At 44.3% G+C, this 24,260-nt stretch overlaps 1 protein-coding gene and 1 long non-coding RNA gene across 4 annotated transcripts in view; one reads left to right on the forward strand and one right to left on the reverse strand.

Annotated features, from left to right (window-relative positions):
* The window catches only part of FERMT1 (FERM domain containing kindlin 1), a 33,403-nt gene extending 20,788 nt beyond the window's left edge, over nucleotides 1–12,615 (reverse strand). The window contains exons 1-6 of one of the 3 annotated variants that reach the window (XM_053926531.1): nucleotides 12,480–12,615; nucleotides 8,971–9,142; nucleotides 7,330–7,563; nucleotides 3,814–3,960; nucleotides 2,364–2,577; nucleotides 613–715 (exon numbers count right to left, since the gene is read on the reverse strand). In XM_053926531.1, coding sequence (XP_053782506.1) covers nucleotides 613–715; nucleotides 2,364–2,577; nucleotides 3,814–3,960; nucleotides 7,330–7,563; nucleotides 8,971–9,121 — 849 coding nt within the window. In that variant the 5' untranslated portion in view covers nucleotides 9,122–9,142; nucleotides 12,480–12,615. Of the gene's footprint in view, nucleotides 1–612; nucleotides 716–2,363; nucleotides 2,578–3,813; nucleotides 3,961–7,329; nucleotides 7,564–8,970; nucleotides 9,143–11,615; nucleotides 11,792–12,181; nucleotides 12,272–12,479 lie in introns of those variants that run through there. The other 2 variants (XM_053926532.1, XM_024559506.4) reach the window with 2 other exon arrangements.
* The window catches only part of LOC123479628 (uncharacterized), a 164,287-nt gene continuing 151,849 nt past the window's right edge, over nucleotides 11,823–24,260 (forward strand). The window contains exons 1-3 of the long non-coding RNA XR_006655293.2: nucleotides 11,823–11,911; nucleotides 12,200–13,528; nucleotides 22,683–22,764. This is a non-coding gene — a long non-coding RNA (uncharacterized lncRNA). The remainder of the gene's footprint in view (nucleotides 11,912–12,199; nucleotides 13,529–22,682; nucleotides 22,765–24,260) is intronic.

Raw genomic sequence — 24,260 nt, forward strand, 5'->3', positions numbered from 1 at the left:
TACATTTGGCCATTTCTCTGCTGACTCACAACTGTAGAAAAGGGCAAATCAGGGGCAGGGAGAGCCTGGAGTTCAGAGGACTTATTTCACCACTCAGTTGTCCCAGTAAACTTCAAGTGGGGGACGTGCACTTCCAGTGGGACCTGGCATCTGGCTGGGTCTTTACTTATGTAGACAATCCCTCTTTCCCATCACTAGAGACTTTTCAGCGCTGCTGTGGGGAGTCTGCTGTGCGCCATGGTGGGGTCCTGGCTTATTCGCAAGAACCTGCTCTTCACCTGGGCCCTGACCATGCCTCCCTTCCTAAACACTAAGGACTCTGGCTCTGTGAGCTGCTCCCTTCTTGTTCCTTCATTCCTGTGAATGGTGCCCATGCACCTTGCTGGGCACGAAGACCCCCTGGAGACTCCCACTCACTTCGGGGCAGCTGACCATGCTCGCTGGAACCCAAAAGATGAAAATCAGAGACCAGAATACATTTACCCGTCTAACTCTGCAGAGCTGAACAGAAGATTCCACAAATTAACCTTAACTTTGATGACTGACTGACTCCATTGTACACTTACATGGATTCACATTTTAAAAAAGAGAGATAGAGAAAGAGTATCTTACCTTGGGATTTAAGTCAAAGAAAGTGTAGTATTTAAATCGTAACAGCAGCTGCTCATCCTCCTGGATGCCTTGTTCCATGAGGGAACGCGAGGAGTCCAGCCAACTAGAAAACAACAGGATGAGTTATAACAGTCGATCAGTCTTATACACATATGTTACAGTACTACATAACATGTTTACATTATATATGTTATACAATGTTATATAATAAAATGTATCACACCATGTGTATGTTATATATGTGTGTTTATACTATACACACACACACACATACATACATACATACCTCCTTGAACAAAGTCTGAGTAAGCAATACGACCAAAAGCCAGGAGAGGGTTTGAGAATAGCTTATACCTATATTTTATATTATGGCTTTCCCAGTGTCATGTGTGTATGTATTTTTTCCTCACTTACACTTTAAACTAACCCAGTGCAGGAGCCAGAGTGGTTTTTATTTTCTCAGTATTATAGGTGATTGTTAAAACAGAGTCTCAGTGACATTAAGTGACATGTTTAAGGTCATGTGCCTCGTGGCGGAGCCAGAATGAGAATCTGTACTTGCTGATCACTCCCACAGCCTCTCCTCTACACCAGGGGGTCCAACCCAAAGCTGGCTCTATCTTATTGTCTAGAACTTTCTGTAATTACAATGATATTCTATGTGGCCTCATCCAATAGGGTAGCCATTAGCCACATGTTTAATTTTAATTAAATTAAATTCAGATTTAGAGGTAAACATGCTCACATGGCCAGTGGCTCCTATACAGGAAAGTACAGTCCGAGAGTTGAAAAATAAAAACACGGGGTAGTGGCGAGAAGCGGAGGGGTGGAGAGTAACAGTTAACGACAAAATCAGTGCCATGCAGGACTGCTGAATGACAAAGGCTGGAACTTCTAGTATATGAGCCCCAAGATGCAACCTCCGCCCTGAAGGATTTCACAGTCCAGTGGGGGAGACCAGGCCTCATAATAAAGGAACAAAGCGACACCGGAGCCAGCCAAGTGTGGGAACGGAACTACAGAGAAGTGACTGATCCTGAACGGTGACACCTACAAAGGAGAGAGTACGTGGCTGGGCATTAAAGGACAAGCAGGGACTGACCAGTGGAGCAGGAGGAAAGGAGAAGAGTCCTGGGCAGAGGAAAACGTGGAGGCCAGGCAGTGACCGAAAGGGTCTGTGTACCCCACTGGGGGATGGGGTACGTGAGAACAGTGGGGCAGAGAGAGCCACCAGGGCCAGATATCACAAACTGAATTTATTTGGTGAACAACGGGGACTGGAAAGAACTGGTGGTTTGATAAATAGTTTGAGTGTATATTCAGAGCCCATTGAAGCAACGCTGAAGGACTTGCCGTTAGAACGCCTACAGAGAGAAGCAGTGTTCTACGAGACAGTGCGGGCAGGTGGGCCACCTGGGTCTCCCCTGGACTCACGGGGACCAGCCCACTTATAAACTGCTCTACATCCCACCAAATACACTTTGCACACCTGCAGGGGCAAAGAATTAGTATTCACATATAGTAAACTGTGGGGATACCCAAACATAAATGTTGTCATGATTTGTATGTTTTGAAATACCCAAAGGCTACATTTTCCCCCTTTTGTTGCTTAAATCAGTAGTGACTTTTGCTAACAGTGTACAATCTCGAGGCATCCTCACTTAAAAATTAACCCCTCCCCCTTTTCTGCAGCATCTCTCTCATTACTTCAGTATCAGTTCACAGAGAAGTAAAACAAGCCACATCCTTACCCTGCGTTAAGCTTGGCTTTATCGACCAGAGACAGAGGTTGGTACATGTCAGCCAGCACCTCTGGTGACTGGGGCGGTTGGCTGAATGCAAGGATGCTGCAGTTTTGTTCGGTCAAAGAGCTGTCACTGAACCAAGTCATGGTGGATGACACCGGCGATCCGTTGACAGGGTCATACGTGGGAGTCATAGTTTTACTGTACAAGCCAGGACTTACTGTAAGGCAAAGGGGGGCACACTAGGTAAGATATGATGTTCAGGGAGCGGGTACTGCTTTCTTTGGAAAATAAGTACTAACATTGCTGACACTAGAATAGATTTTGAATTTAGATGTTTGTATCATTTGAAATAATTAGACAAATCATGACTGATGGGTAGAGAAGTTATACACAGGCTAAACTCTTCCCTGAATACTTAGCTACTGAAAACTTGGAAACTTGGAAAATTCATAGGCTGTAAAAGGTTCGAGAATCAATCCAGAATCAATCCAGACAAATGCTGGGGACTATCTCCTTCCCAACAATTCAAAATTCTTTTATTTTAGCAATGAGTTTTTACACTATTGGAGAACTGGAAATCTCACAGAATGTATATACAGACTATATTTTGGGAAAATTCTTTAAAGAAATAGTAGTATTTGCCAATTTTAAGAAACCATCACATTGATGGTTTATATCAGGGGTATCAGACTCATTTTCACCTGGGGCCACATCAGCCTTGCAGTTGCCTTCAAAGGGCCGAATGTAATTTTAGGACCATATAAATGTAACTACTCCTTAACTAGGGGCAAGGAGCTTGGAGCCACTGGGTAGAAACAAGGTGCCAGGCCGGATTAAATAAGGTGGAGGGCCGGATTCGGTCCATGGGCCTTGTGTTTGCCACTGGTGGTTTATATATTGTCTGGCTTTAATTTGCATTAGAAAGGTATAAATAATTCCTTTTGTCCTTTGCACTGGAATATACTATGCAAGTATATTGAAAGTATATCAAATGTTGCAAGCAAGCTAGCTTTTTATATTTTTATATAGAAAGAAAAGGATGATGCCTTGCTGGAGTTTTTACCTGTTCCCCTGTTACATGCCCAGTGCCAAATTCAAATTGAATTCGTAAGAGTCACATGAAGATAGAACCAGGAGAACAGAAGTGTATTTGAGTGATCCAAATAATCTATTTTCCTCTTCAAATTCATGGCAAGTAATACTAAGGTTTTTAACTCATCAGGAGCATAATGCATGCAATTAAAATAATGAGCTATAAAACATACCTTGTCAAAAAATATTCTGTTAATTCTAAAATTATTTGGATATCCTTTCCTCATCACAGGAGTCGTGCAGTTTTAGTCCTCCTTCTTTGCGTTAGCGAGGGGAGGGGAGTTCCTTGGATTTAAAAATTTAACAAACTCTTGGCTTTCAGAATGAATTAAAACAACAGAGTACCTGCCACGAGCCTTACCTGGTGGCCCTGAAATTGTTGGAGAACTCTCCAGGTTTAAAACGTCTTCAGCTATGGGCTCCTTATTATTCTTGTCTTTTTTTTTCTTCTTTTTAAAATAGTCACCAGAAGGCTTTAACAAGGAAAGTTCTTCCGATCTTCTAATGTCTAAGAAATAAACATAACAAAGAAAGAAGAAAATTAAAAAGCAAGAAGAAGATTCCTTCTACGACTCAGAGTCATGTTGGGCATTTAAAACCATTTCTCAAGAAATTCCCGGCAAGTACATGGAACTAAATTGCACTCTTTTTTGAAGAAATAGAAGGGGAACAGAGACACCCCTAGTGGAGGGGTGTGGGGGTCAAATAGTGGAGGGCGATTCAGTCTGGTAAAATTCTAGTGTTTTTTAATTTATTGTGGAAATGAAACATATTCAAAGCAAAGGGAGTAGTACAATGGTCCCTCCGTGGGCTCATCACCCAGCCTCAAACCACTACCAGAATTTTGCTCTTCTTCTGTCACCTACTTGCTATTAATTTCCCCTCATTCCCTTCTTTTCTCTCATCCTTCTTTCCTCCCTCTCTTTCTCCCTCCTGCCTTCCCTATCTCTCCACCCCCCCCCTTTTTTTTTTTTTTTACTTTTTTAAAGAACAGGCAAGGACCCCACCTTTTTTCTTTATGGACCAGGGATCCGTAGAGCGTTTTTCTTAAATGATGCCCAGTAGCTACTTTCCTTCCTGTGGCAGCCATCCCTGGCTCCCTGCCCCTCCCTTCTTGGCCCTCGCCATTTCCGTGCACTCTGACTTGACGACCAATGGCAGCTAGGACATTTATCTCTCGGCCTGAGGGCTAGCTCTGAACGCCAGGGTCTACACTGCCCAGATACCGGGCTAGCTCTGAACGCCAGGGTCTACACTGCCCAAATATCGAAGCAATGGGCCACACAAGTTCAGAGAGTTTATGCTGTCCAAGAGCAGCCCTCAGTGACTGGTGAGTGGTGTATTAACACCCCAGCTCCCTCGCCCTTTGGGTGGGATGGCTCAGAGGTATGTCTACGTTGTCTTCCAGTGGTCCCCAGGTGCCCGAAGTGTGACCTGATGGGCGACAATCTCTTATTGGTGGCCTTGTCTGCTCATTCTCACGTCCCCATTCTGAGCCAGTGTTTCAGGCATCGCCTTCCAAGTAAATGGATATTTGTACTTGAATCCTTATCTCTGGGTCTGCTTCTGGAGAACTCTAAAAAGAGAATCTCCATTTCCCTCCATGAATCAAATGTATTCGTCATTGCCAAACCATTAACTGCACTGAGCTGCTATGATCCCAGGTAAAAGCCAAGGAATGTGATGTTAGAGTCTCTGGGCAACGGTCCCAGAGGGCAGTGCACTGATCCCATAGGCCCGCCCCTTCTCAGTTCAAACACCGCTTTGTGCTGAGACTGAGGCTGGTAGTTCTGCTCGGTTCTCTCCCCAGTAATCGAGGACGTCTGACTGTCAGGTTGCAGCGTGTACCCGTGACCATTTCAAACACCTAATTTATACACAAAACCTAGAGATGAATCAAAATGTCCTGTTGGAAACATTAGAAACAAAACAAAAGACCAAAACAACAAAAAACCCACCTCCAAGCCTAAGATTTGGCTTTCCTTTTTCCGGAGGGAAAAAACCCATCATACTGCTAAATTTGATCTAGCTCCAATTAATCAGATATAAAGAGTGATTAGTAGAAAAGTCCGTTGAGCCTTTTAGAACTACCATGAAGATCAAGTGTGGAAAAGAGAAGAACATCTGACTGCTTTTGTTTATTTCTGTTTTTTAAAAGATTTTATTTATTTATTTTTAGAGAGAGGGGTAGGGAGGGAGAAAGAAAGGGGGAGAATTATCAAGGTGTGGTTGCCTCTAGCGCACCCCCTACTGGGACCTGGCCCGCAACCCAGGCATGTGCCCTGACTGGGAATTAAACCAGCAACCCTTTGGTTTCCAGGCTAGTGCTCAATCCACTGAGCCACACCAGCCAGGGCTGCTTCTGTTTATTTCTATACCTCAAGTTTTTGCTCCCAGCTATGATGTATGCTCCAGTCCTCTGTGGTGTGTACAGTATATGATGTTATTTAATCATTTATTAAGTCCCTCAAAAGAGAAAGGCTTTTCAAATCCTCATCCGAATATTATTTGAAAACAAGGTGAGTGGTGTTCTCAATTTGCTCACCGTGTGTCAGGGACACTATGGAATTTATATTCCATAATGGAAGGTTCCATTCATTTGTCACTCAACAGCTAATATGTGCCAGGCATCACGCTGGGCATGCTTAAGAAATGGTTTCTGTCTTTGTCCTATTTAATACCACACCAGCCTCCAATGTCCAATACCAGCACTCCTTTTAATGTATTATTGTTTATATTTATTATTTATTTTGTCTCTACATGCTAGAATGTAAGCTCAAGGAAGGACAAGACTTTGGGCTATTTTTTATTACTAACATCTGCCTCGCATTCACCACAGTGCTTGCCTAATCAATACATATTTGCTGAAGGAGTGAACAAGCAGCTTATAGTTTGATGGGGGAGACAGATCACTCGCTTATCTATGGTATATACTGTGTTCAAATGCTGAATCTTAGCCTTGGAACCAAAGAATACACCTACACACTTTCTAAAAATATAAAATGAAAACACCTTCATAATGTAGGGTTTGCTTCCACTATAGAAGTTCCGAAAGAAAGAAATGGTTTGGGCGATGCTGTCCTTAACGGCTGTAAAACTCATGGACACCAGCCCTTAAGAATTAGTTTCAATCCATTATTAAGTGTACTTTTCCGCTTAAAGTAAACTCCGCAAAGAATTTTTGTGGATAAGGCTATGTATTTATTGGAGCGAGATGTTAGTGAAGCAATGAAGGCATTACTACACCAGTCTCTCAAAAACAATAAAGACACATCGGTTCTATGGTGATAATGATTTAATGGGACTCTTTTTTTGTTTGTCTCAAATATAATGATGACTTCCTATGGCTTAGAGAAATGAATTTGGAGGAGATCATAATGGGTTTGTTTATTCTGTTTATAAATGTCTTTTGAAATATTTTTTTAAAGATTTCATTTATTTATTTTTAGAGAGGGGGAAGGGAGGGAGAAAGAGAGGGAGAGAAACATCGATGTGAAGAGAAACATCAATCCATTGCCTCTCCTACGCACCCCAACTGGGGACTGAACCCGCAACCCTGGCATGTGCCCTGACGGGGAATTGAACTGGTCACTTTTCACTTTATGGGAGGACACTTAGCCACCTGAGCCACACCACTCAGGGCTGAAATAGTTTTAAGCTTTGTGGAAATAAATCTGATGTATCTTAATAATGTCCCATTTGGTTTAACTGCACTTAAATGGCTCAACTCCCTAGAACTGGGCTTGAAAAGTGTGCTTCCTAATCCAGGCAGTATTCTGTAAAGCCAACTGCTTGAGGTAGGCAGGAAGCACGCAGCATTTTCCTGCCCTCCTTTGCTAAAAGTCCAAAGGGCACGGAGTCCCTCCAGGGTACTCACTCAGGGTTTTGCAGACATCACTGACGGCTTTAAAAACCACATCCGAGAAGCTGACTCGCAATCTCACCGTCTTCATGTTTGGTAGGCGGAGGCGAAGCATCTTATGCTGAGGGGTGAAGAGGAGCTTTGCGTCTGCCTGGACTCCACATTTGTCCAGAGTCCAGTGCGTTTTCAGGAGCCAGCATTGCTTCTGTTCCCACCAAAGGGCAAAGTCCGACCAGTCTTGAGCTATTTCTGCAAAAACAGAAAACACAGGAAGTAAAAGGAGAGGGACAGCACTCCACTGAATTTCATCGTGTGCGAAAACTGAAACAAATGACAGATCTTCAGAGCCCCATCTCCTCTTGCAACAACCCAGGGCTTAACAATTTTAGGCTTCTCTTCGAGTCTCTAAGGCGGGACAGGTAGAGCTCAGACCGAACTTTTCCATCACTGATACTTACATGGTGTGGAAGGAACAGAAACATACGTATTTTGTTCATATTGAAATGCTGAAGTTCTCTTCCTTGAATCTCTTAGTGCCATGGTCCTTTCTGGGAAGGCCAGGAGCCTGTGGCTTTGTTTAATTAAGATTACTTCTCTAATAGAAATGTATCCTTGTACTCCTGGATCACAAGGGACTATCCATAGCTCCCAATCAGAGTCCACACGGAAGTACTTACAAGTCTCACAGATTTATAAATCTCAGTAAGGATAAATCTCACAGACACAATGTTGAATAAAAGAAAGCAGATGCATAAGATTGTACTCTGTATAATTCCACTTACATACAGTTCCAAACAAGTACAATTCTTCCTGTAGTGTTGGAATTCAGGACAGTCGGTAACCTCAGTGGGGCAGTGACGGGGAGGGGTCCAGTGTGGGACTCAGGTAGAGGAAGAGGTAATGTTCTATTTCCTGATCTGGGTGATGGTTACGTGACCTTGAAAATTCACTGAATTGTACACTGATGATGAGTGCATGGTTCTGTGTGTATATTATACGATAATGAAGACTTGTTTCAGAAAAGCTTTATTTCATTCTTGAACAAATAGTAAAAAAGAGAGCGGGTAAAAGCTTTATTACACTAGTTATCAATGGAAAGCCAACATCTATGACTGTAGAAGATAAAAATAAACACGAGCCAATAGAACAGTATTCAATTCTAGGTTGACTGTGTTGACTCCTGATGTGAAACTCTGATCCTGAGGAGTTCTCTTTCTTTGTTTAAACAGGGAGCACAGCGAATGGTGGAGAAGTGTTGAAGGGCACCTTGGCACCAAGCTGATTGATTCACTGAGCAAACAAGCATTAGCAGAGAATTGACACAGTAGTTCAACGCCTTAGAAATAGTCTAAGGTCACCCTAGACGTCACCAGTGGAATGAGCCCCTTCTTGTGGAAATATGGCATTATAACTACTACGAAGCTTTAGCTGGTCGCCAACAACTCGAGATTTTACAAGGGTCATTGGGGGAGGATCAGTCTAAGGGTCTTGCACGGCCCCCTGTTTCTTTTCTTCTTGGTGGGGAGGGTGCCTGCTCTCTGGGCCATTTCAAGGTAAGTGGTCAGAAAAACTTAGGTGGTCAGACAACCTGGATCAGTGGTGATGCAACAGAGAGGGTTTCAAATACAGAGACGCCGTAACAGAACAGAAACTTACTCATCTTCTCTACTAGCTTGAGCATCACTCCGCCAATATGCAGGTCTCCGGACACTCTCAGCGGGATGTCTTTGTCTTTCTCTTTACTTGGATGGTCCACTTGGACCACGAGCTCCCAAGAGCCAGATGCGAAGTCATTGGATGACAGCATCGTGGCCAATGCAGGTGTCCGCTGCATGGAAAGGCAGACACAGATCAGACATGGGAAGGAAACCCTGCACAGCAAAATGTTTTTATTTATTTTTTTTTCCTGTTTTTTAGCTTCTTCTTGAAAAAGCTGCAGGGTTCTCAGATCCCTAGATATTAAATTCAGAATCTTAATTTTAAAGACAAGAAGTCTTATACAAATAGTCTCAAGCCTTCTAAATTTACCCTTTCTTTCTCCTAGGGCCACTGGGCTGTTTATTTTCTGTGCCTGCCCACTGTGTCGATCTTCAGTCTTCCCTCTCTATTGATTTTCCTCGACCTTCTCTGAGCTATTCTCGCAATAGGCAACAAATCAGAGCAATCCTTAATGATACCTTTCTTAAAAATCAACTTCACTGAAGTATAATTCACATACAATAAAACAGATTTTAAGTGTAGCATTGGATGCATTTTGATGTATGCAAATTATATCTCAATAAGTTGATTTTAAAAAAGGATGTCATTAAATTCTTTATCTCTAATACTTATATATTATTATATTCTTCCTATAAATGTTAATGACCTTCTGGTATAAAAATTCAAAAACTAAAAATATAGCAAAATAATGTCTATTTCAGCTAAGCAGTATCAAAATGGAAATGTCTTAGGGGGTAATAGGAACACTGGAATCCAAACCTGGCAGAACTTAAGGGGTGGCCAAAAAGTTCATTTGTTTTTTTTTTCATCCGATGGCTCTAGTAGTGCTTCGCTGTCTTTAACTTCATTTGAAACAATTTTGTTTGATTTTATTGTGACAACTGTGCATTTAAAAAAACATCAAAATTGGTGAATTTTTGTGTAGCCACTTTAATATTGAACATGGAAGCAAATTTGCAACATTTTTGGCATATTATGCCAACATTTATTATTTCAAGAAAGGTAAAAATGCAACTGAAACACAAAATAAGATTTGTGCAGTGTTTGGAGAAGGTGCTGTGACTGATTGAACATGTCAAAAGTGGTTTGTGAAGTTTTGTGCTGGAGAGTTCTTGCCTGATGATGCTCCACAGTCAGGCAGCCCAGCTGAAGTTGACAGCGATCAAATCCAGACATTGAAAACAGTCAATGTTATACCATGCAGGAGATACACTCAAAATATCCACATCAATAAAGTTGCTGGTGAAAATGAAAAATGTGTCTTTTATTTTATGGAAAAAACCATATGGACTTTTTGGCCAACCCAATAAAATATCAGCTCTCTGTTACTTTTAAACAGAAAGCAAATGATAATACCTCTCTTCTGGCTACTTAAAGATTTAAAATAAAAATCAGTTATTTAAGTGATAACAAATCTCTCTCCACTTGACGAGACAGCTTACGAGAAATCCATTTTTTTTTAATGAGAAATCCCTAAGGCACATTTTTAAGAAAGATCAGTGTCCTCAAACCTAAGGAAGGGCTGATGGAACTGAGAGCCCGCACAAATCCCCTGTGGATCTCATTAACATTCAGGGTCTATTCAGCAGGTCTCTGTGGAGGTGGAGACCCAGCATTCATCACAAGCTCCAGGCGATGCTAGTCTGGGGCTCCCGCTTTTGAGGTGAAACAGCCCAGTGAAACCTTAGCTCCAGGGTTCAGTTCCTCCCTACAGCCCACCCAAATCAAGATTAAGCCAGGGACTGTAGTGACATCTGAGGAACACTATTTTTAATAATAAGCCATAATGAATCCACCAGGGTCACGGCAGCTTTGTGACCATTTGAAACTGCTCAGAACGGTAAGCCTCAGAGTATCTTGAAATGCACAAAATAGACAACCAGGCAAATCTGAAGAGGCATAGGACAAATTTCATTTGTTTGAATCAATTCAAAGGTTCAGAAGTAGGTCGTAACGTTTTTATAGCCAGAAGGATACCAGTGATATAACGCTTGTTCCTCCGAGGCACATACGTGCACACGGAGACCCCTTGCTCAGGCAGTGCCATGAAATGAGTATATTTCATGGGCTTAACTACTCAAATCATCATCAGCAGCCCCAAGTATCGTTTATTATAATGTACTTATGGGGTTAACCACTGTTCTAGTGTTGTCTCCATCCTCTCCGAAATCCCACTTCAAATCTGGAGGAAACTCAGGCTTGGAGAGGATGGGCAACTTGCCGGAAACCACACAGCAAGTTAGACGGCACAGCCCGGGCAGAAATCCAGGTCTTCCGAACTTAAAACTCTTAAGCACCACCCTGGGGCACGTCCGTGATACTACTGCAACACCAAAATGAAATAAAACTGTTAAGAACCACGTAAGCTAAATTCTTAGTATTACTAAGCGTTTCTACTAACGGAATCTTTCCCAGTGAGGAAACTATAAAGATACCACCTTCGCAGTCAAACTCCTAACAAGGCATTGAGCTGTTTGACTTTAAGATCTTCACAATTTCTAAACTGCTGTGATTTGAGGCTTAGTTACTTAAAATGTTTTGCACATAAAGAAAATACGGCGTCTTTTAAGGTGAGTCCTTACCGCCTGTTTCAGGAGCATCAGACTTAAGGTCTTTTCTCTTTTCCGAACCGGAGCAATCAAAACACTTCTCAGTTAGGCAACAGGTGGTGGCTCCCTCACAAGGAAATCCAGGCTAAAACTGGACAATCTGGTCTCTCCACATTCCTACTCTATCTTTGTGCGCCTTCATTTTTGATTGAATTTCTCATCTGCAACAAGCTGTTGCTTGTTGAGTGGAGCAGCAAACTTCCACCGTGAAAGCGCACCTTAGAGACCAGAACAAGAAGCAAGGGCACCAGCAGACTTGCCTTCCTTGGGTGAAGCCCCCCTCTTCCTGTCCTTTATTGAAAAGGCAAGAAGGAAAGTCAGACAGACGGCCAGACGCTGGCGGGGGTGGGGGTGGGGTGGGCGGGGACGGGAGTGGGGGGGGGAGGGGGACGGGGAAAGAAAAAGGAAGGCAGACCGGATGATCGATGATAGGTAGGTGATAGACTGACTAGATAGATGATAGATGATAGATAGATAAGGGAAATAGCCTCCTTTGCTTCCCCTGGAGATCAGAGAAGAGCGAGTTTCTTAAGGCCTGCCTTTTGCGAGCTCTGCAGGGTTCGGGTCCCCGGGAATACGGTGGATGAGTGTAAACCTGCTCCTTACTCCCACGAAGGCAGCAACCTCGGCTGGACAGTGTATTTTGCGCGGCGGGATGCGCGGGGCTGGAGAAGGTTGTCGCACGCCAAGGACAAAATTTTTCACTCAACAGCTATTTAAGTGCAAGCGGCTGCAGAAAGGAAGGGGGCAGCGGTCTCGGGAATCGGCCGTGCCCACCACGGCTCCCCCTCCCAGCCGATCATCCGCCCCCTGTAGCTGTAGTCCCTCGGCACCTACCTCCTTTCACCGAGCCTGCGGGGTGCCGCCTCGCAGACGCGCACGTGGAGGGCTGCGCCCCTCGGGGCCACCCAGGTGGAGCTGGGGGCGGGCGCTGAGGACGCTCGGGGGCTGCGGCTGCTCCGCGGGCCGTCGCAGGCACGGGTAGTGCGTGAACGCCGGGCGAGGAAGCCGCGGGACCTCCCGCCGAGGCGCGGCCCCGGCGCCCGGGCCAGACGAGGTGAGCGGGGTGCACCCGTGCGCGGCCGGCACAGGCGCGGCGGGGCAGGCGAGGGCACGCCCAGCGCCGGGCCTGCCGCGTCTCGCTCGGGCGGAGGAGGCGCGCTCCGCAGCCGCTTTGAGGCCAAAGGGTGGTCCCAGGGCTGCTAGGCGGCGGGAGGGCGGTGGGAACCTGGGACGCACTCCCTGCTCCCGCGTTGCGACCGCTCTTCCCGCCCCTTTTAGCCGCCTTCGGTTTTCCCGGTCGCCGGAGGCGGTCGCCCGACGAGCCCGGGTGACTCAAGTCCTGCCTGTCCCTCCCCCTGCCCCCGAGGGACGGCCACCGTCCGCGGACAGCCGCGGCCCGGAGACTCCCGGCCCCAGGCTAGGACGGGCGCCCCCCTTAAGGAGCCTGGAGGACCTGTGATCGCCCAGAGGAAGAAACGGGCGCCTCATCTCTGAGTAAGAGGGTGAGGTAAACCCTCCAGGAGGGCGAGGCGCCCGAAACACGCACCGAGGCAGACCCCGGGGCAGCCGAGGCCACGCCCCCCGCGGAAGTCGGGACTGGCTCGCTCCAGACTCACCGCCCGCCCGGCGGCCCCTGCCCGTCGGGTTCAGTCCAGAGACGGCGGGAAGGGCGGGTGATCTTGGGGGATTTACTCCGCTTCGTTCTGGTTGCACGCGTTGGTTGAGTGTTTGTTTCACGCTGGCCTTCAGAGGAGACTCTAGTTATAAAGCAGACGTGAAGATTACAGTTTCCTCACCTGTAAAATGGGCGGAGGGATGGACTCACCTCCATTCCACGACGGAATTTCACGCAGTATAATACAGGCTTGAGCGATTTACATCAAGTACGTAAAGCTTACGACAACTTTATGAAATTTAGAATTTGAATCCTTGTTTTTTTTTGAACATCACTGTATTTAGCCATTATTGTGGTTTTGAAAGTATTTTAAATTTAATTTTACAAGGTCATTTAATAATTGTCAGCAAATGTGGGATGTTATAGTTAAACCATAATTAAAAACTTGAAACTGAATTTCCTAATTTGGTAGTTTGTCAACTCCGGGAATGGGGTCAAGTTAATCTGAGCCCACTTCTGTCCAGGCCAACACCCACAGAACAAATATACCTTATCCTGAGCATAAAGAGCCTAAGGGTTTGCTTTCTGGAGCCTGCTCAGGGCTGAATAGAGCCCAGGCTGTCTTCAAAATCTTGTGTGTGCTCTTGAAGTAGTAATGGCTTTATTTACACCAAATTGGCTTCTTATTTTAGTTGAAAATATCTGGATTGTGCCAAAGAATTTAACTGTTTTTAAGCCTTTGCCTGTCCTACATTTAAAAAAAAATTTAATTGAAATAGTGTGTGTATATATATATACATACATACATATACGTATATATATACATATGTATACATACATACATACATACAAATATATATTTATTTATGAAAGAGCACAAATCATGAATATAAAGCTGATAAATTTTCACCAACTGTGTACTGAGCATCCAGATCAAGAAGCAGGACATGACCAGTCGCTGGAAGTACCCTGGCTCCCCTTCCTGTTACTACCATCCCCCACGGAGAGTAACCACTGTCTTGACCTCTGACTCTCAGAAGGGTTTTGCTGATCTTTGTGCCATATATAAATGCAGTCGGATGATATGTATTATTTTGTGTCTGGGTTCTTTTGTTGAAAGTTATGTTTTTGAGTTTCAGCCATATTATGTGTCCTTGGATTTGTTATGTTTCGTTTTTTTAATTACTACCTGAGAAACAGGTCCAGCCCATCCATTTCCTAAGGTCCTGGGTTAGAAGTGGATTAAAAAGTGTATCCTGGACTTCAACATTTTATACATATATAAACAAGCAGTTATCACCCGTTCTCTTAAAAAACAAGTAGAATCGACACTTCGAGTCAGTTATTTAATTCATCTACATATATAAATCAAGCAGTGAATCAGCTTATGTATTCATTCAGCCATCGTGTCACTGTGAAATGGACACCACAGCATGTCGGCTGGGCACAGATTTTGTCTTCAGATCATAACTCTGACGGTAAGGAATTCAGAAGAGGGGTGTCCGCCTCTCTCTGCCAGGTGTGCAGGGTGGTGGGAGGGGGACAGAAGTCTTCAGAAAGGAGGTGATTTTTGAGATGGAATTTGAAGCATTGGCTAAGAGCTTGATAGTTGCCTATAATAACCTGTAGTCTCTGGAAAACTGTTTTAAGATATTTTTTAGTTAGCAGATAGTTCTTGTGCTTCAGTTAGCAGAGCGGGGGGATAAAGAGGAGATATATCTCTTGATCTGCAAGTTTTACATGTTCAACGGGCTAATATTAAAATGATAATTAATATCACATACCCATATACTGAAAAACTGACATGATAATTAGTATCCTGAAAAGAGAAGCCAGCCATGTCTGCACAATCATCTGGGATATGAGTAGATCGGCTGGGTGAGAGCTGTGGCCATATTCTGTGTTCACTAAACAGAAGGGGAACGGATGAGCAGAGGGCCTTTGAAAGTCCTAGTTCCTTTAGCTTGTTAAACACAAGTGACTTTCTCCCTCCAGCACCTTCCCACTTACACTGATGAGAACTCAGAATTAAGAAAATTCTATATTAGAAAGAATGAAAAAGCTGCTGGGAGAAGACACGGGGTGGTGTTTTTTTTTCTTGATGTTTTTATTTGACAAAACTGTGTTATCCACTGTAAGTTTTTAAATTGAGCATTCGTCTTATAAATACGCCAAAAGTCTGGCAACTAAGAGGTGGCAGCATTCGTGTTTATGGAGAACATGGTCTGTTTAGTGCAAAGCAGCAGAATGTGCCTTTAAAGCTACACCCTCCTTTCCAGCTGGGTGGGTAACGAGCACTTTCTATGCCCAGGCAAGTTCTATAACTTTCCACCTGTGAGGGTGGGGAGGGTGTGTCCTGATGTTTCTGTCCACAGCAGATGAGGAAGGGGGAGGAAGAGCAAAGCAAAGAAGAAGGCCTTGCTGGAGGCCATGGTGCTGGCGCCACCGCGGAGAATGAGAGGAGCAAGAAGGACGGCCCCTCCCTCCTGCCCTGTCTGTCTCCTCCTTTCCTTTGCATCCATCTCAATCAAAGGGTACACAGGGTAATGCCTGATACAGGATATACACTGATCATGAGGTCTTCTACCTCTCCTGACTATAAAGTTTCCTTCTCTGGAGAAAACTTACTAGTTTCCTCTAGGAACTTCCAGAGATAGTTAATGCATACAGGCTGACAATTTTGATTTTTATGCAGTTGATAATAGTCTAACAACACTGTTCTGCATTTTGCTTTTCTGACTTTAAAATATCTTAGTGATTGTAATGGGTATCAGTCATATTCATGGCTGCCTACCATCCTTGGGAAGTCCTCTTTGTCTGTAGAAATCCGTGTGTTGTTATCCGAGTCTATAAATGAAATTCCCAAGATCTCAGGAACTCAAATTCTTAAGATCTCCAGTAGCTAGGACACAGGCCTTCCTCCTTGACTTGGTCTCTCAGAGACACTAGGCACGACTTGAATCTGAAAGTGAGTGAGATGTGGAGACAAGATGTACTTGAAGTTTCCGTCTAATAATCTTAGGCAAGAGTCACTGACGGACAATGGATTTTGAAAATAGTGAGTAAAAATATGATGAGAAATGGAATATTTGTGGTCTCAAAGTATCTCCTGCAAAGTATTTGTCAACTCAAGTTAGTAACATGAGGGTGGAGGAAAATGCAGACACCACCTTAACCAAGTGATCAAAATGAACACCATCTGTAATAATGCGCTTTGACATTACGCAGCTCCTGATCTGACGCACTGAGTAGGGCAATAGCATCGCTTCCATGGTGTTCCCACCCAAAATGCATAACCTCAGTTTAATCGTAAGAAGATGTCAGGCAAACCCAAATTGGAGGTGTCTACAAAATAAATTGGCAATACTCTTCAGAATTGTCAAGGTCATGAGACAGACAAACTGAGGAACCGCATCAGATCCGAGGAGACTAAAGAGGTGACAATTAAATGCCATGTGACATCCTGGATTGGATACTGGAACAAAGAAAGGACTTCAGTGGGAAAGCCTGTGGAATTTGAATAGGCCAGTAGATTAGTTAATAGTATTATATTAACACTAATTTCCTGGTTTCAATTGTGCTGTGGTTATGCATGATGTTAACACGAGGAAGCTGGGTGTGGGTTCTCCATGTACTATTTTTGCAGTTTTTCTATAAGTCTAAAATAATTTGAAACACGAGGATGTGAAGGAGGGGGGCAGGGGAAGAGGAGGACTGGAGCAAGTTCTAACTCTGAAGCAAGTCACCAGAGGGTAAGGAGGGTTGGGGCCCTGGAGCCAGCCGTGACCTTGCAGCGAGCAGAGAGAAGGAGGACCACATACAGCTGATCATTCTCGTAACTCAGAGTTTTCAAACTGGGTGAGGGTTTGGGAACCATGCCCAGTATTTTTACCCCTGGCAGTGACTTCATAACATGTTTCAAGTTTTGGAGACTGAAGAATCTGTTCACCTGCCGGCACTGCTGACGATAGGCCAGAGGTGTGTGCTTGGGTGTGATGTAGTTTGGTTCTGTGTGCCTCGGTTTCTGCTTCTGTAAAGTGGGAGTAACAATACCCACCTCAGAAGGTCCTGTGAAATGAGACAATGTTTGTAAAGCACTGAGCACGGAACCTGAAGCATGGTAAATGTTCAGTAAACAGTAGAGTAATGAATACATAAGAAACAGTGGGGGTGTCCTCTGGGAAAGAGGAGGGATTCGAGACTCCTAGAATGTTGCTTCTCATCCCAGGGAGGTAGACCTGTGCTCACCTGCCCTCCTTTCTTGCTCCTGGGTAAGGGGTAAAAGAAGGAGAGGAACTGTCACTTTGGTGAAGTGTCGGGAGCCTACCAACAGCTGACCCTTGACACAGTCAGGACGGATGAGATGCATCTGCACAGCAGAGGCAGCTGTGGCTGGACTTCCTGTATATCTCTTCTTGCATGCATGTCTTTGCTATTACTAGGTGGTGGGATTTTTGAGCACTTGTATTTCGGGTCCACTGATCTGCAGAATTCCAATGCAGTTGTACAGAATGATTTCTTGGCCATAGAACAAAAGTCCCTTATAACCCCTCTGCAGCCTACTTCTCCTACCTATTGGAAGATTAATATTAGACAATGGGCAGGCCAGCTGCCCGAATAATGGAGAAAAGTTTTACTAGATATTCCCCTTAGTACAATCCCCCCCCCCCCCCATATCTTGGACAGGAATAATAATTGATGGAACTAGATGGGTAAAAGAGCAAGGAAAATAGGTGAACTATTATGATTTAAGCCCAAGGGAATAAATACAGAGATCATCCCCTGCAAAGTGCATAAAGAAAGAACCTAGACAGGAAGATAGATGGCTGAGTGAGAAAGCCTAACCACACAGGCCCTTTAATAGTTTACATATAACCACTGACTAGTCTAGTGTATCTTTTTGACCTATGCCAAATTCTAAAAACTTTGTTAGACATCAAATGATCAATAGCCATTTGAAACTTTGTACATGTAGTTACTTGTAGTTGTCTGATTGATAACCCTCCTGGCCAAAATAACCTTTGTTTGGTATGAATATCTGTAGAACTTCCTGTACATTTTCTTGGTATTTCTGTATAGATGTTTTCTGCTTGAGAAATCATGCCATGCACCTGTTCCTTTGATATTATATAACAAATCCCTATAAAAATAAAGCTTGATTAAACTCTAAGAGTTCGGTCAGACCCACAAGGGATGGCCGTTCTCCGGCATCAAACTTGGGGTCTGACCCCTGATTCTTCGCCTGCGCCGTCCATCCTTCAGGGACCCTGAGACCCGCCGAGGCTGGACCCCGGCAGTGAACCCAGGTTAGGAGGAAAAAAGAACATGTCACAGTGAGTTCTTTGTAAACCCCATAGAGGTTTAGGGTGCCCTGACAAACATTGGGATGATTTCTAATAGATGCTTAATAAACACCAGCTATTCAGGAAAGACTATTATGATAGTAGCAGGTGTGATTTTGACAAACCCAGAATGCTGAGAGTGAGAATGCTTATGTTCCTTTATTTTTCTAAATCTAACTTAGTCTCTTGATTTTTGGTTAAACATGATTGACCTCATATTTATCTCTTCTTTCTAACTGAGTCCCTAACTAAATGAATCGTATAGGAATAAAAGGGTATAAACCTACAATGACAAAGGTAACAGGAAAAAGGCCATCGGCCAGTAGGAGATTTCAGGAATTTTCTAGAAGGTAGAACATTGAACAAGGAGTGGTTAGTACTAATGCAGGGCAGCGGAATTTATAGCCCGGGACTGTGTGAAGATGGGGATGGACCTGAGGCTTTCCAGCGGGCTCTCAGAAACTCAGGATTAGCAAATGCCCGGTAAGATAGGCAGCGGAAGTGAGGTGTGTTGTCAGAAAGAAGGGAGCTAACGGAGAGTCTCGACACAGGATGCAGCCCCCCACCATCACATTTAGGGTGAGTGCCTGGCTGCCAGATCTCTACCCAGCGGGCTGCAATCCAGAGGGCCCTCCTCTGTGGGAGTTAAATGTCTCCTTTGAAAAGGCAACTTTTACATAAAGGCCAACTCCTCACCCAATTTCTCTAAAGCGAAGCTTACCAGTGGAACCTTGGACACTGAGCTCCCAAACAAATTAAATAAAAAGAACAATAACTCCTCATTGGCAAATACTTGAAGAAATCCTCCACTATATGAGAGAGAAAAAGTTATTTGATTTATCTTTTCCAGTTTTTAATAAAGATTTTATTTATTTACTTTTAGAGAGAGGGGAAGGGAGGGAAAAAGAAAGGAGAGAAACATTGATGTGTGAGAGATACATCAGTTGGTTGCCTCTCACATGCCTCCAACTGGGGACCTGGCCTGCAACCCAGGCATGTGTCCTGGCTGGGAATCAAACTGGCAACCTTTCAGTTCGCAGGCTGGTGCTCAGTCCACTGAGCCACACTAGCCAGGGCTATTTTTCCCCAGTTTTATTGAGATATAATTGACATGACAAAATTTAACACAGGAAAAAAAAATAAGTTAAAAAGATAAGAAATGTAGAGAATCAATATAAGAGAAGAGCAAAAATAGAGTGGAATAAAGTATCACAGAAACAGTATAAGAAACCACCTACAGATGAGGAACATGAATCTCCAGTCTAAAGAGTCATTTTTATTTATCAAATTAATAAGAAATAGCCACACCAAAGTATAGCATTGTCAATGTCAGGTTACCACAGAAAAATAGCAAACCCAAACACCTTTAGTAAGAAAAAAACAGGTTTCTACAAAGGATCCCAAATTAATATTCTGTACCCAGCAAGACTATCAATGAAGGCATTTGCAGACATATGAGGACTCAGAAATTTAATTCTTGCATATCCCGTCTTAGAAACATGTGCAATGATGAGCTCTAGAAAAGAAGGGAGTGAATCAAGACAGAGGAAAATCTAGGATGCAGGAAACAGTGGATCCAATGCAGAGAAGTGGAGTCAGAGAACTGAGAGCCCTGGGAAGAAGTCCCCGGGGCAAAAGGGACCTCAGAATACCTAATGTTAGGAGAAGCTTGGAAAAAAGATTTGGGATATGGTAAAGGAAAATAGTGCAAGCAAAAGTAGAGTCAGTCAGAAAATTCTGTAAAGCCAGCAGGCATAAAAAAGGAAATGTAACTTCAGCTCAAAACTTAATCAGTAACCAAAGCAAATAAGACTAATTATGGTCATGACACAGAATGCAAACACTGTGCATGTGGAATAATAGGAAAGATATTTGTCTCTTTCCGGTTCCTGACACAGAGCCCCTAAAACCCTTTCATTTCCTGAGTGGTAAGGGTGACAGGAGTGTCTTTTGTTCTAAGGTGGTGACTGTCGGCAGGCTGGGGGCTGGTCTCCAGGAAGACTGGGCCTTGATTAAAACCTTGGAGCTTTCAGCACCCCGCCCTCTTCTCCAGGGTGGTGAGAGAGTCTGGAGACTGAGTTAATCACTAACTTCCACAATCATGCCCTTGGAATGATACCCCGTAAAAACCCTTGAACAATGGGTTTTGGAGAGCTTCTGAATTGGTGGACACATCCATATGCCAGGAAGATGGTGCACCCCATCCCCAAGGGGATAGCGGAACCTGCACTTGGGACCATTCTGCACCTCACCCTAGGAACCCCCTCATCTGCCTGTTCATTTGTCTCCTTCATAATTAAGTGATGTAGTAAGTATAGCACTTTCCTGAGTTCTGTCAGTTGTTTGAGCAAATTATTGAGCCTTGAGGGAGTGGGGTTGTGGGAACTCCTGACTTTGTAGTCAAGTCGGACAGGAGTTTGGGTAGCCCGGGGACCTGCTTCTTGCAGCTGGAATCTGAAATGAGGATGATCTGTGGGACCGAGTTCTTAAACCTGTGGGGTCTGTTGCTGACTCCAGGTAGGTAGTGTCAGAACTGAAGTGAATTGAATCGAAGGACACCCAGTTGATGTCATAGAATCAGAGAATCAGTTATAGAAAAGGACCCCTTTAGTCAACCTCCACAATGTAAAAACAAAGGTACGGTGACAGAATTTGGGGTGGAAGAAAGGGTGAAAAGATGACAGCAAAAGTTAGGAGGGTGCTAAGAGTCTCATATTACGGTATGAGATACCAAGAGGTCGAATCAATAATGAGTAATCAAAGTGTTAGTATACTATTTGAAGTCACAAAAGTAACCGGGAGAAGAAGTAAAATAAAAGTTAATGTAGATATACCTGTATTAGGAGGTGGGAATTGTGTCAGTCATCTGTTACAGCTGGAAGGCCATATATGATGCCTAAAACGGTAGATTAAGAATTCGCAGTAGAGACATATTATGTGCAATCAGTTCACATTATTCGTGGGACTATGCCCCACGGAGCTGCCCTGGACACTGCTCCTCGGGGAAATGTGCACGCCCACACACGCATCTCACATACATTACAATCTGAAGTCTAAAACAACTCATTTGGGAGATTCTACATTTCACATTTTTCTGAGGTTCAGAAGTGTTAAGCGGCTCACTTGAGGCCAGCCCATGGTTAATGGTGCCAGAGCTGGGATTCAGACTGCTGACCACATGGCACTGCCCACTGGCCTCCTTCCTCTGGTCATCTCCGTGAGAGCCGGAGCAAGAAGGCAGGGTGTTGTCCTACCTCAGGAGCTGGGCACAAGCATGTCAGAGGTGTGACCCAGGTTTTTTGCTGCCCAGTATTGATTCTGTAGTTGCATATAAATTTTAGCTAGTAGGGGAATTCACAAATAGGGAATCTATGATTATTAAGGCTTGACTCTACAGAGATATACACACAGCGGTCGGTCCAGAAAGTATCCAGCCATGCACTATGAAAAATAGAGACTTTGTTGGAGAAGATACAAGACACAGGAAACATTGTACATAGCACAATGACATCTCAGTCCCTTCAAAGTAGGCACCCTGGGACATCACCCTGTTCTCCGAATCACCATCAGTTGCCCCATCATACTTTCCTGAATCTTACCAACCATCTGAAATCTCTTCCCTTTCAAAGGTGATTTTAGTTTTGGGAAAAGCCAGAAGTTTCAGGGCACCAAATCTGGGCTGTAGTGGGGCTGAGTCACCTGGGTGATTTGATGTTTCACCAAAAAACTCTGCATAAGACGTGATGCATGAGCAGGAGCATTGTTGTGATGAAGCTGCCAATCACCAGTTGCCCATAGCTGTGGCCTTCTGAATCATCTGAATAGTTTCCATGGAGGAATGTTCAACCCTAATGCAAAATTTGATGCAGATTTGTTGCTCTACTCGCCCTGTCATTTTGAATGTGATGGCCACACAGTGCACATGCTCCCTCAATGGTGTCTACCGCCCCCTCTGTCTAGTAGAGTGAAGTTGTCATTGTTCACTCATGTGCATTCCAGTCCACTCTCCTTGGCTGCCAGGTTACATCGATGTTGCACAAACCATTCATGTTATATTAACAATGGCTGTACTTTTTCCAGACAGACCTCGTAGATTTAACAACCAGAAGAAAGAGCTGAAAGAATTAGAAATGGTTGCCTCTGGGGAACAGGACGCTGGATGGTAAGGAGCAGGGTATGGAACTGTTGTTTTTCATCAAATACAAGTTTTGTCAACAAATTTAAAATGATTAATTTTTCAAAAATATTTTAAATTATCCCCTCTCATGCCTCCTCCCACTGGGCTGGTGGGGGATCTAATCTGTCATCATTGAGGCTTTGCGATTGGAAAATGCTTTGTAAATGGTATTATAAAGGTTGCTGTAAGTGAATAGTTCCAAATGGGAGGTCCTGGGCATGGGAGCTGTGGGTTTCAATGCAGGAGGCTTCCTGCTGATCACAGGGGTTAGAGAAGGCTCCTGGGAGAGGTGGACCTTTGCAATAGAAGCAATAATGTCTCTGTTTGGAAATCAGTTGCTGTCTGTATCTTCTATTTACGTCAAGAGCAACAACAGGAAGAATGTTCATTGCCGTGAAGAGACCCATTTCAAACTAGCTCAGGGAGAAAGGGGTTTGTTGGTTACAATTGAGAAGTCTAGAGGCATGGCTGCCCTTTTTCTCAGTGTCTCTTGGCTGTTTTGCTCTGTGATGGCATCATTTTCAGGCTGATTCAACACGGGGAAAAGGATGACCTTCACCATGCTCACTGGAATTGCTCAATAGTTCTGACAATGTCCTGGGAGGGCTTCCCACCAGCCTAGCCTGCGGCAGGGGCCGTTCTTGGAGGGCGGAACCACCCTCAGGTGAATTGCACACACAGACTGAGGAGGATTCCTATGGAGTGGAATGGGAGGGGTTCTTCAAAAACAAAAGCAAAGGATGCTGAGCAGACAAATACTAGGTCTGCTGCAGCCTTGCTACTCCAAGTGTGGTCCAGAAATGTTCAAGCAGTTGCTGCAGTCATGACAATGGCTCTCACCTGGCCACGTCCATCCCATTGGCTGAGGAGTCCATGGGGCTAAGAGGTGTGCCCACTTGGAGCCCAATTAGACCTTACGTTGAGTATTGGAGAGTCAGAATTCTCTGCCGAGTGGCCCCAAGAATGTTTCTGGAACGCATGGGTGTTTTTTCTCCAGTCACTGGGTTCTGACCACCCCAGTTCCAGTGGATTTCCAACTGTAGGGCCTCAGGACAGAGGAGAACAGAGTCCGGGACTGTCCTTCCTCTGCAGGGTGGACCCACCGCAGGTTTGTGCATCTAAGGTCCAAGGGGTGGCCAGGGATCTCACTTCTTCCCCTCGCCTTGTTCTCTCCTGGCCCTTCTACTGCCTTTAAGGCCCTCGGGTATGTTAGCGGAAGGAAAGGGAGTGATCCAAGTGGGAGAGAGTGTGGAAGTGTTTGTGGGGAACTGGAGGACCCCACCCCCAGGTCTCCAATATCACACCCTATGGCAGAACACATGTTTTTACTTTGTCTACATTATTGGGACAAGGAAAAATGGACAAATATTCCTTGCCTAGATTTGGTCATCTACCTGCATGAGCTTTTACTTTGTCACCGCATCTCCAGTCAGTCTGTTTTAGGAAGATAGGAGTAACCAGAATCATATTCTTTACCTACT

This window comes from Desmodus rotundus, chromosome 6, assembly GCF_022682495.2.
Source record: "Desmodus rotundus isolate HL8 chromosome 6, HLdesRot8A.1, whole genome shotgun sequence".
Lineage (NCBI taxonomy): Eukaryota > Metazoa > Chordata > Mammalia > Chiroptera > Phyllostomidae > Desmodus > Desmodus rotundus.